The sequence below is a fragment of the Sceloporus occidentalis genome, unplaced genomic scaffold, assembly GCF_023333645.1.
Source record: "Sceloporus occidentalis isolate IW3139 unplaced genomic scaffold, rSceOcc1.0.p SCAF_78, whole genome shotgun sequence".
NCBI classification, from domain to species: domain Eukaryota; kingdom Metazoa; phylum Chordata; class Lepidosauria; order Squamata; family Phrynosomatidae; genus Sceloporus; species Sceloporus occidentalis.
Window position 1 is genome coordinate 2,257,265 of NW_028317058.1, and position 12,602 is coordinate 2,269,866.

Consider the following 12,602-nt stretch of genomic DNA (forward strand, 5'->3'; position numbering starts at 1 on the left):
CCCACAGAAACTCTCCAAAATCTTGTGGAAATCGTTCCCAGAAGAGTGGAAGCCGTTATAGCTGCAAAGGGGGACCAACTACATATTAATGTCTATGTATTTATAATGCAATGTCATAAAAGTCCCTGTTGGTGAAATGGTCAGGTATACCCTACCAGTAAAAATGCTATCCCCCCCAGAATTTTAGGGGTTCCTACGCCCATGATTGGCAGCCATGCTTCCTGTACCTGCTGAGGCCTACCATCGATGATTGTGAAAGGGATCCAGCTATCGTCGTGATCGCCTTTTAATCTCTATCAGAGACTATAAATCCCAGCTTGGTTTTGTCCTCTGTCCTCGGCCAGTTTCAACTGTAAATGTAATATATATTAAATATATTTATATTATTTAAAATATTGAAATAAACTAGAAAATGAATAATATGATTTTGTTGGTACTGTCCTTGAATCACATAACTGAACAACTTGTGTACATTTTAATCACGGGAACATCCAACCTACATAATTTATGTTCTCCAAGGAGTACATTTGGTTCCTGTTGTGATGATGTACTTTAGAATAGATTCAGCATAAGGCCAAACGAATCTGTAATGTGTGCAGGGGTGGGCTGGGCCGGGGGGCAGGGGGGCAATTTCCCCCCAGGCCGCCCGAAAATCTAATCTAAACGGCCGCTGGGTGCTGATGCCGCCGGCCGGAGCTACTTTAATACTTTTTTTTAAAATTGAATATGGCAAACCGGATCGGCTATTAAGTGAAAAAAAAATAGTATTAAAGCAGCGCCGGCCGGCGGCATCAGCACCCAGCGGCCGTATGCGATGGCCGCCAAGTGATGGGAGCAGCATGAGGGGTGAAAGCTCCGCCCCCTCACACTCACCTTTCACCCCTCACGCTGCTCCCATCACTATGCGGCCATCAGATTGTTGGAAATCGAATCTAAAAGGCCGCTGGGTGCTGATGCTGCCGGCCGGCGCTACTTTAATACTTTATTTAATTATTTTTAATATGGCAAGCCGATCCGGCATATTAAATAAATAAAAAAAATGATTAAAGTAGTTTAGATAAGTTTTCCAGCAGTCTGATGGCCGCATAGTGATGGGAGCAGCGTGAGGGGTGAAAGGTGAGTGCGAGGGGGCGGAGCCACTTCACTTGACTTGCCCCCCAGGCCTTAGGCTGCCAGCCCTACCCTGAATGTGTGTATTTAAATATGCATATATATATATATATATACATAATAGTAAAATATAGTTTTAAATATGCTGATTTGACTTGACTTAAATGATGTATAATGATAATGTATGATAATGATGGAAGAACTAGCTAAAGTATATACAATCACTTCTGTTTATAAACAGAATTGTGTGAAGCACTAAATGTGGTTTTCAAATATATTATAATTTTATTTTCTAAAGTAGATCTTAAACCAGCCACATTTTTCTATTTTGAAACCCACTTGTCAAAAATAAAATTAGAAATGTTTGCAGCTTTAGTGGATTTATTAGTTAAAAAAGATAAAAAATCGAATACATTTTCTTTAAAAAAAGAAATATCCACATTAATTTGTGTTTATGTCGCAACTCTGGTCAACATACTTTTTTGGCAAATTTGTATGAGGTATTGTATAACACTCATAACCTCATCATAGGAGGAGACTTTACTTTAAGAACAAAATCAGTTCTGAATAAATCCACCTCTAATAGCTCCACAGTCCACTGCCATGTTTGCTGAGACCCAACTTTGATAACATCTTATTGACCCACATCCGTGTTTAATCAATATCTAAAACCTCTGTCCAAGATAGTGGCCAATCAATTGCAATTTGGACTGGCTGAAATGATAGGTCTGTTTTTACAGGGTAGACACTTCACCATCTTAAGTTGCTTCACTCTAGCAAAAGACTAAGTAGCAAACCTACTTGGAATCCAGAGACACTCCAGAGCATTGCTGCAGACAGAGTTTAAGATCAACGATCAGGCAGAAACGCAGTACATATAGAGTTTGACCAATGTCCATATTTAAGCCAAAGTCAAACTCAAGAAACCAAACCAAAGTACGCATAAAGCTCACAAATCAGGATTAAACAGTAAAAGGCAAAATCCTAGACACACACAATACTTTGCCACGTGTGGGAGAGAACCTGACACCAACTGCGACCAGCAATAAGGGACATAGCTTGACAGTGTCCTAGATTTTATACTGGATTTGTGTGTTATGCAGTAAGATAAAGATACTCCTTGTTCTTCAGTGGTCTTGCTCAATGAATAGTGAATACTTTATCTGGTGCATGGGCGTCAGCGGTGAGGCATTATTTTAATTTCATCATGCTCCTCCCTTTTTTGACATGAAGGGGAGGTGCATAGTCATTATCGCAATAGTCATTATCGCATAAGCCTGATGCAAAAACCTATTAGAATGATCAAGGTGTTATTGTCTGATTTGAGTGTTCCAATGTCTAATGTTTTTTATGTTAACACTATTGAATGTACCACATTGTTCATACACACATGATCAAGGCACTACAACTCAATCATGAAAAAACAAAACTTATAGTATCTGCATTTAGTGTTAACCTGCACAAATTAATTATATTCCATGAAGGAATATAAGACATAAAGAGGGAAAGAGATGGCAGGCATAGGGGAAAAGAAAACACAAAGGAAGAAAGAGATGGCACTCATTGGGGAATATAAAACATATAGGAGGAAAGAGATAGCAAGCATGGAGGGAATATAAGGCAAGGGAAAGAAATGGCAGGCATGGAGGCATACAAACATACATGGGAAGGGTTTTGGTATCTGGTCGCCACCGAAAAACTCAGGGTCACGGGAGAGCCTTTGTGACGCCACCCACCCAGGTATGGACATTTTTAAATCCAGCCCCAGCGCAAGATTCACGTTTAAATGACTGCAGATGCATATTTTTGCTATTTAAGTTTATTTAATTCTAAACATTTTAAAGAAATGTATAAAAGTAAGAAAAAACAAAATAACCAAAACAGAAAATAAGCAATAATCTTTTCTCAGTTTACAGTTTAGTCATATTAATCTGTTCAACATCTGCAAGTTTCTCTTGAACAGCCACATCTGGTTCGGAGAATGTGTCGACTGTAGAATTAGTGGTTCTAGTGGAGCAATTAGCTTGAATCTGTTTCTTCAATTTTCCTGCAAATATAAAGTGTTTTTATTATTTCTCTGAACTTACATAAGAAGAAACAAGTGATGATAAAAATAACACATGCCATCTTTGTTCATGACCAATTTGTAGGTGATTTCCCACTATTCATTCACATTTCAATATGCCCGTTTTCATTTATATCAGTAACTCATTTTTTATTGTAAAACATAATGTTTGTTTCTAAGAAATGTATATAAACAAATAAATCATAGCGAATGATAGAAAATATTTCTATGTATGTTGTTTCCTATCAGAAATGGTAGAGGCTAATACAGTGAGCGATTTTAATGATGTTATACCATGAACATTTCCAGGTTACAGCACACATTTTTTTGTTTTTATATTGTTATGTATGTGGAAATAAAATGACGATTGTTTAATTAGTTAGAAATGTCTTTCCCATTCATTAAATTTTCATTACAGGCTCACTACCTTGTTCTTTTATTAGAATCTGGTTTTAACTATATTTCAAGTAAATCATTGACCATAATATTTAATTTTTCTTTAAGAAAACGGAGAAAAACATAAAAGGTTCTCTATTGCAATATCAATCTAAGGCTCTCATAAAGAGTGGGTTATTATTTTTTTTGTTTCATAGATCATGCTAATAATAAGGTGATATTACAGTGGTAATGTCACCATGCATTTTCTTTATCTGCAGGTTATAGCAACAATAGTCCATTATTTATGTTATATTCTCACCAAGGTAGAATTGTATTTTTCCAGATAAGGGGTTTCTGTTATTATGTATCATTGTTATTAGATTTTTCCATTTTACCATTTTTGAAGACAATAGCAGTTCAAATTTGTATAGAGAATATTATTTCCATTCATGTTGTTCATTTGGACTCAATGGTTTATTTTCTGTTATGCTTGTTGGATATGTGCTAATTAATGTGTACCGCGAACATGGCAATTTACATCAGAAAAAAGTGTAAAATGGAAAAAAATATCATCTAGCAACTATCTGTATAATGTAAAAACATGTACATTAGATATACAGATATATATATATATATATATATAATTTTTTTTTTACTATTTCTGCAATGAAGAGAGAAACAATATGAATGCATACAATAGTTACTTTCTGCAGATATTTTCTAAAATAATGGAGCACTGCTGATTCTTTATGTAATAAAAAAAATGATTACATTTTAACCATTGTATCGTAGGCAAATAAAATGCTATTATAGCATTATCAATATTTGTTTCCAGTTGTTGAGATAGCTGATTAAACATTGACTATACTAACAGTTTGCTGAATTATTTTTTAATGTTATAGAATCAATTTTAACAATTGATTCTTAAATATTCAATACTATTAAACACAAAGCAATTGCTTGGGCACAAGCGACAATATGTGAAGTATTTTACTTCTACCACTACATATTACACCATATTTGTTTGTTTATTTTATTGTTCTTTCATATAATTACATCTGGACTGTCCATTGATATTTACTGGAGTATCCATTTAGGGTTATATTATTTGGTTTTATTGAGGCAATTGTGAAGTTTGTCTTGGGTGCTTTTTGCTGCACCTTATACAGAACCAGAAAACACTTTACATATAGTGCATTTCTTCTGAATATACAGTACTCAAATGAGCAAATATGAATTAATAATATGGTCATTTTGGGAAGTTTCAGAAGCCTTCTGATATGATTAGATTAGAACACAGTCATATTAACATTCATTCAGGTCCTCAATCATTGCTTATATTGATTTTTTATATACTGACCCAAGCGTAGCCTGTATAATTTTATTTTGCGGCACCATCTGCTCATAAGGTGATCAATCTTTTTGGCTTCCCTTTATTCAATGCAGTCCAAACCTTTATAACCTAGTCTACTGCAAGTGTGTTTATGGATTACTGGGCAAGCTCTGCTCTTTCATAGTACCCATTAGCCCTATTTGTAGTTTTTAGTCTCTATGCCATCAGTGCCAGATGCCATACAATATACTGGTACAGTTTTTTTCTATAACTTAATGTTTCACCTATATATAATTAGTAAATAAGCTTGCAGAAGGTACATGTGAAATGTGGTGCCCTAAGTAGTGGCACCTTAATAGCATGGATTGTCAAGCTGGGTGCATTAAAAAAATAATTGCAGAAGCACAAAACATTGAATGTATCCAGCTTATTCAAGTCATACAAAGCTTTGCTCTCACCTAGGTCAAGCAGTTCACTGGAAGTTGCCAATTAATGACAAAAGTAGGTTAATACATAAAGAGAAAACTGTTCTTTTGTTGTATCCATTTTTAGACATCAGCATTGTCTATTGCATTACAACTCATCCAACATAATGATTCGCTCTTTAATATGGCGCTTTGAATAATGACAAATACTAAAAGCGCTCCCAATTTACTTGGAATACAAAATGCAGAATTTTGCTTTTGTGATAGTTTACATGAATATCTAAAGAATTTAGTTCGGAAGGACTTAAAGCCAATATCTTCCATCTTAACTTTATCTTCTACTTCTTTTTATTAAATACTGTATGTCCCGCAAGTTCATTATGTGTGGGTATGCAGTATCTTGCCTCTGCCACCTGAGACAAGTCACAGTTTATGCTTCTCTTTTAATTAATGAGTATAATTAGTGTATTTTTTATTTAATCAGAGAAATCTAGAAGTTCAACTTAGAAAAGTACATAAATCATTATTACAGTCTATCCACACGAAATAGCTTAATAAATAATTCGTTTTAATAATAACGTTTTAGGTGACTTCATGATCTCAGCCTGTCAAAAGCCTGTATAAAATAGATTGGTCACCTCATGTGAACTCAATGGGGATTTCATATATAACAACTTTTTGATACATTAGCATTCCAACCTTACCTTTGTGTGAAGATGCAGACCCAGCATGCTGTAGCTTCAAACCAGAATTTATTCTTTGTGGCTTTGTGTATAGAAATAAATAGCAAAGTACGCAGACGCTGATGACAAACGCTAACAAAACCAGTGCTGCAATTGCCAAGCCAATCAGAGCCCCTATACTGAAAAAGAAGACATATAATTACAAAATGTCATTTGCATGAAAACCTGCAACAGTGTAACAGTTAAAACAATAGAAAACTATGTTTTTGACTTATTGCATAGGCCGCCTAAAGCCCTTCTTACTCTAGACATCCTGGTGGCTATATGTAGAATTGCTATAAAAACACTTGGAAAAAGGTTCAAATAGTAAACCAAGATCTTTAAATCAGGCAGTTTAGGGGGCAGATCATCTCCCTACCCCCAGGGGTGGCACCAGTGGCCACTGGCAATATTTGCAACATTCTAAATATTACACTTCCAGCAAAACTGATGCTTCTAAACACTACAATGCATTTGAAGCCGTGGCATTTCACAAATTTATGTATATACATAAACACACACATGCATTAAAATATACACAAAAATATACATCCTCAAATTACCATTTACACACACTGACAAGTATACACATGTATACAAAGACATCTTTAGTCCAGTTTGCATGGTGGACATTTGAATCTATATACTCTCTATATTTATATGTATGTGATTGAGATTTTTATTTTACACATTAACATACTTCTATGTTCACATACTATAACATACTTCCATGCACACAAATGAACACACTTACATACACAAAAACATATCTCCATTTGCACACACAAACATACTTAGACACATAGACTAACATACGCAATGTATTTACACACACTAACATACTTACACACATATCCACCCCTGCCCAGCAAAAGCACCCCCACCCATCAGCAAGCTCTGGCAGCACATAAACAGGGAGGCTGAAAAGTTTAGTAATCTGGTAAAAACATAATACTTTATGCATGAAGAGTTAACCGGAGTTGTGCGCTACTTAACAATAAAAAATTATAAGGCAGAAAAGACTAGTGTTTCATCCTTGAAGTAATAAAACTGAATCGAATGAGTGCTAATGTCCTTGAAATATAAAATACATGCATTGTCAGTGGTAACAATACTTTGTAAGAATGCTATAGCTCAATAGTTAAACCATTTGGTGCAGATATGTTGTATTATGTGTCTGTGGATTTATATATATGTATGTATACAACATAGCCCCCACAATCTACATCCAGCTTGCTTATGGGGTAGCTGTAGTGAGAGAGAATGAAGGGGATCAAATGCTCTTCTGTTTGTTGACACCATTCTCTGGAGTTGGGAGCAGACCCAGACTAAATGTCCTTTACAGAGAATGGTTTATTCTAGCATCCTGGAACATAACAGAAGAAACAGAGAATGTCACTGTCTGATGCTGCTGAATGTAATAGGAGAGCTTGCACTCCAGTATTAATCTACACAGAAGCACAGCACCAGCTAGAGAGACAGGATACATTTTCAGCCTGAGCAGAGTGACCTATAAAGCACAGAAACACTTTTCTTTCTCCATGGACCCATCTAGATTATTCAGGCCTCCTGGAGCACTTCCACATCATGGTGGAGCCTCTGGAGTGTGAAAGACAAGAAGTGTGAAAGAGAGAGATGGATTGTGACAGAGAGTGAGCACAGAAAAAAGCATTTAATGTTGTTTTCATTTGTTTTGTTGGAGTTCCCTCCTTAGTTACCATGCCTCCTCACCTTTGGACCAGCCCATTATCCAACCCCCAGTCAGCCCCTTCAGGCTATTTAAGCAGCAAAGTTTCACCCACACCTTTTGCCCTGTGGTGTTTCTGGCTGCAAGTGCATTCTACTCTGTTCCTGATTATCTGGGCATAACCTGGCTTTCCCTGATGTCCCTCCTGGCTCGTGATTCCTGGCTTGTTCCTGACATCACTGATCTACGTATTCCTGAAAGAAGTTTGTCTTAGTGCACGTCTTGGTTCCTGACCAACCTTGGTTGTCTTTTGGTATATGCTCATGGATCATGATTTGGCTTTGTTTGCTTGGTAATTACAAAAAAAGATGTTTTGGACTTTATGTTTGTCCCTAACAATATTCTAGAGATCCAAAAGAAAATGAAGTTGAATTAAAAAGGTAACTTTTAATTATTTTCATTAAGATTATTCCTATTTCTGTATGTAGAGCAGTGCAAAAAGCCTAAGTGGCAAGGAACAGGTTAAAACTACAAATCTATCTCTCAATTTGACGTTCCAAAGGGTTGTTACTATTCCCTGTCTAGTGGTAACATTCTATTGTCTAAAAAGTAAAATATTAACAACCCTTACATCTCTTGTAAGTAGGGGCCTTATTATGACCCCACCTCTTCCTGGTTAAGCCCCTCCCTTGTGGATATAATTCAAAATATCTAATTTTTCAGTGTTTGTTGTAATACAAAAAGTAAAAAAAAATGATTTGGAGTTTTCACAAATATGGTTCATAACCCCTTCTGGTTATGACCACAGGAACATTACTTTGCTGACCTCAAAAGAGCATTTCTCTAATTTTGCATAAAGTCCATGAAGTCAAAGAGAAGCTAAGACACTGCACACGTGTCTACGATGAGTCTTGAGATCAGGAGAGTAAATTAGGATATCGTCCAGGTATACAACCACGAATTGTGGAATGAAATTTCGAATGCAGTCATTGATGAACTCTTGGAAGGGACATTACACAGGCCGAAGGACATAACTATATACTCGTAAGGACTGGACCGAGTGTTCAAGGTGGTCTTCCATTCATCGTTACGTCGAATCCTGATGAGGTTGTACGCCCCTCGCAGGTCCAATTTGGTAAATAATGTGGCCCCTCGCAGCCTGTGAAAAAGTTCTGTGATCAGAGGTATCGGGTACGTATTATGTCGAGTGATCTTGTTGAGGCCCCGATAGTCTATACAGGGACGTGAGTCACCTGCCCATGCAGGTGACATAGATCGTCGAATAAACTCTCGTTTAAGGTTCTCCTCAATATATGACTCCATTGCACGTGTCTCAGGAACGGATAGTGGAAAGACACGGCCTGGTAGTAAGTCGATGGGACAATCATTAGGCCTGTGAGGTGGTAACTTCTCTGCCTCTTTCTTGTCAAAAACATCGGCCAACTGCTTGTACGGTTCTGGTAGAAATGCAAGAGGTTTAGGAGCCATAGCAAACAAGGCGAGGTGAAGAGGTCTGTGGCAATGCTGGGCACACGCTTTATCCCAAGCTGTGACCGTTGTGGGACCGTAACCATGGAAACCCCAGGATGAGGGAAATCATGGGAGAACGGATTTTGTGACATGCTAACTGCTCCTCATGTAATACTCCAACAGATAGCGTGAGTTGTGAGGCAGAATGAGTCACTGTGGCCGGTCAAGGAGGTCTCCCGTATTGGCCTCCACAATCAGAGGAACTGCTCTGGATTCAGTGGGAATGCCCAATTGTTGGCAAACGGTAGAGTCTACAAAATTTCCTGAGGTTCCAGAATCTAGGAAGGCCTCAGTGGTAACATGACCTGATAACCAGGACAGGCAAACGGGAACAGTCATGCAGGGAACGGATAGATCGGGGGAAACATCTAATACACCTATAGCAGGACTTCTGAGCTGGATTAGGTGCGAGAGTTTCCCAGCTTCTTGGGACAACTTGGTGTCCTGTCTGACCGCAGTACATACAGAGTCCTTCCTGTCTCCTTTGATTTCTCTCCTGCTCTGTAAATCTGGTTGCTCCCACTTGCATAGGTTCCTCAGGACTAAAGGTAGAAACAGCTGGAGGAACGAAGCATGGGGCTAGGCATATATTGGGTCGTCTGTCTCTCTCTCTATGATTCTCTGCTCATCCCTCTATGTTTGTCTTTCGCACAGTCGAAGATCAATCTGGGAGACGTACACAATCACATTTTCCAACTCGGCAGGTAAGTCTCTAGCCACAGTCTCATCTTTTAGAGCCTCGGAAAGGCCATTTAGAAATGCAGCCACCAGTGCCTCATTAGTCCAGTTTACTTTGGCCATAAGAGTGCGGCTTTCTATGGCATAATCTAAAAGAGGGAAAGACCCCTGTCAAATGACGAAGCTGTGGTCCTTCTTCCAGGAAGATCAAACACCGAGCGTAGAGCTGCCACAAATTCGGAGTAGGAATGAATGACAGGATTGTCTCTTTCCCAGAGTGAAGAGGCCCAAGCCAAGGCCTTATCCAAGAGCAATGAAATAACATATCCCACCTTGGCCCGGTTAGTAGGAAATGCGTACGGAGACAGTTCGAAATGAATTTCGCATTGATTCAAAAAACCCCAGCATGTTGCAGGATCTCCTCCATAATGAGCTGCGCCACCTGTTGAGCTGGATCGGTATGCTGCGAGGCTTACAGGAACCCTGATGTCCTACCGATGTGGGTCTCATAGTGGCCCTCTGATACTGTCACGCACAGTGAGGTTGGAGACACTGATGCAGGTAGGACACAAGGACTGGTTCAAGGTCATGCCGAGGTCGTGGTACCAGAGGTCAGGAAATACGATAAACAAGCCGAGGCCAGGAATCCAGAGGTCAGAATAAACAGGAACACGCCAAGGTCAAACACTGAAGATGAAAACCAGAACCCACACTGAGGAGTAGCACTATGAAACATAGGCATAACCATCAGAGGGCAAGGTCTTGATGTCCACTGAGAGTTTATAAAGGATGGGAAGTGACTAGGTACCAATAGAGGTTTTGGCAAGACCCTAGGGCACACGGAGGTGGATGGAGGCCTTTCTCTTCTCCGTGCCAGTTGCTACGGCTGTTGGCTGGCGGAGGGGGGTCTCCCTCTCCTCCGTGGCAGCGGCTACAGTTCCTGATTGATGGAGGGGGGTCTCCTTCTCCTCGGTACCGGCAGTTGAGGCTGCTGACTGACGGAGGGGGTCTCCCTCTCCTCCATGGCGGCAGATGAGACTGCCGGCTGCCAGAGGGGGGGTCTCCTCCGCACCAGCGGCTGCCGATTCTTGCTTGGTCTGTCCCCCGTGCTCGCTGGGTCCCCTTGCTTGTTATGTTTCTCTATACCCTCTGCTATTACTCTGTTTAGGTTCCCTAATCCCAGCCTGTGACATCCTGCACATTTCTCTGTAGAGCTATGTCTCGTGCCTGCTCCAGGGTGCCTGTAGGATATCACCAAGTTTTGGTTTGAACTGAACAACATCTGCTGCTATGTCAGGGCCCTGGTTGTGGTCGCACAACCCTATGGGGCTCAATACTCGGGAGAGTGCAGTCCCCTGCAACAGGCCCTGTCCGACTCCGCTACCGCACAATAACTCCTGTATACCATCATTGAGCTCTCTGGGTCATTACAGTCATCTGTATGGACCCCGTCCCTGACACTTGGTTTAGCAGGGGATATCAGTAAGCGGACAATATCAAAAGTCTTAGAGCCAATGGCACTCAGCAACACAACTCTCTTGTGAAGAAATTAGTTATCTTGTTAACGTCCATGAACAAACTCACCTGTTCAGCATATGAATCCCCATCATATGAACATGATATGTTTAGTGAATACATTTACAAACACTACAAACGCCTGTCTACAAACAGGAACTTCTTTTCCATCTTAAAAACCAGAGAGATTTTCAACACAATATAGATAAAACATGACAAGATAGCAAAAAGTAGTCACAGTTTCAAAATGCCGCCACCTACAGACCAGGCTGCCTTTGCACTCAGCAGTCAATAAATAACATATACCGAGGAAGTCTGGCACCCTCTGGCCCTTGTACCCACCTTGTGCTCCAGTAACTCAAAATAGACACTGGCACAAATATTTACACACACCCTTTTTTACACATACACACTCATGCTAACACTGTCATGATTCGGCCTCAGCCCTACAAACTGCCAGGTGTGGCCGCCCCTTTAAGAGGTATGCCTACTGGATTTACCCCTTTTCTTTGATACCTGTCCTAAACCCTTTTGTATTTTTACCTGGACTATTCTACTCCTCAGCAGTCTGTATACTTGATATTCATTCTACTCTGTTACTTATGGTGAGATGTATCTGTTTTGTTTAATATACATATATTCAAACATTCAGCTTTTGTTTCATTAGTTTAGTGCGTTTCTATCACTGTGTGTGTTCTTACACTCCAACATCCAGTAAAGGCTGAGATATGATGAGCCTGACAAACACACACTTACACATTTATTATCACATACATTCTGTCACACACACACACACACATACTCTTACACATATACATTCATGCTCACACACATTCATGCTCACACACACACTTATATATTCACTCTAATACACATATTTCCTCCAATGCCCTCTCTCTCCTCCCTTACCCGCTCTCTTCCTCCCTGACTCTCTCACCCCTTACCTATATTCACAAATATAGTGCTGTATTCACTAGGCCTGAAGCAGCAGAGCGCCTTTTGCACCATTACAAGGGACATCTCTGATCTCCCCAATTGGCCCATTTGTACTATAGGAGATTTTTCCATGCTTACATGCAACATTTTTTATATTTAGGCAGGATTCTCAAATCCTGGACATTTCAAGTATCATTTTCCAAGACAGAGTACAAAAATATTG

General features: G+C 39.4%; 1 protein-coding gene across 1 annotated transcript in view; it reads right to left on the reverse strand.

Moving 5' to 3' along the window:
* Nucleotides 1–3,020: 3,020 nt before the first annotated feature.
* Nucleotides 3,021–12,602, reverse strand: part of SHISAL2B (shisa like 2B) — a 50,984-nt gene continuing 41,402 nt past the window's right edge. Inside the window, exons 2-3 of the mRNA XM_089495275.1 lie at nt 6,016–6,173; nt 3,021–3,157 (exon numbers count right to left, since the gene is read on the reverse strand). Coding sequence (XP_089351401.1) covers nt 3,021–3,157; nt 6,016–6,173 — 295 coding nt within the window. The remainder of the gene's footprint in view (nt 3,158–6,015; nt 6,174–12,602) is intronic.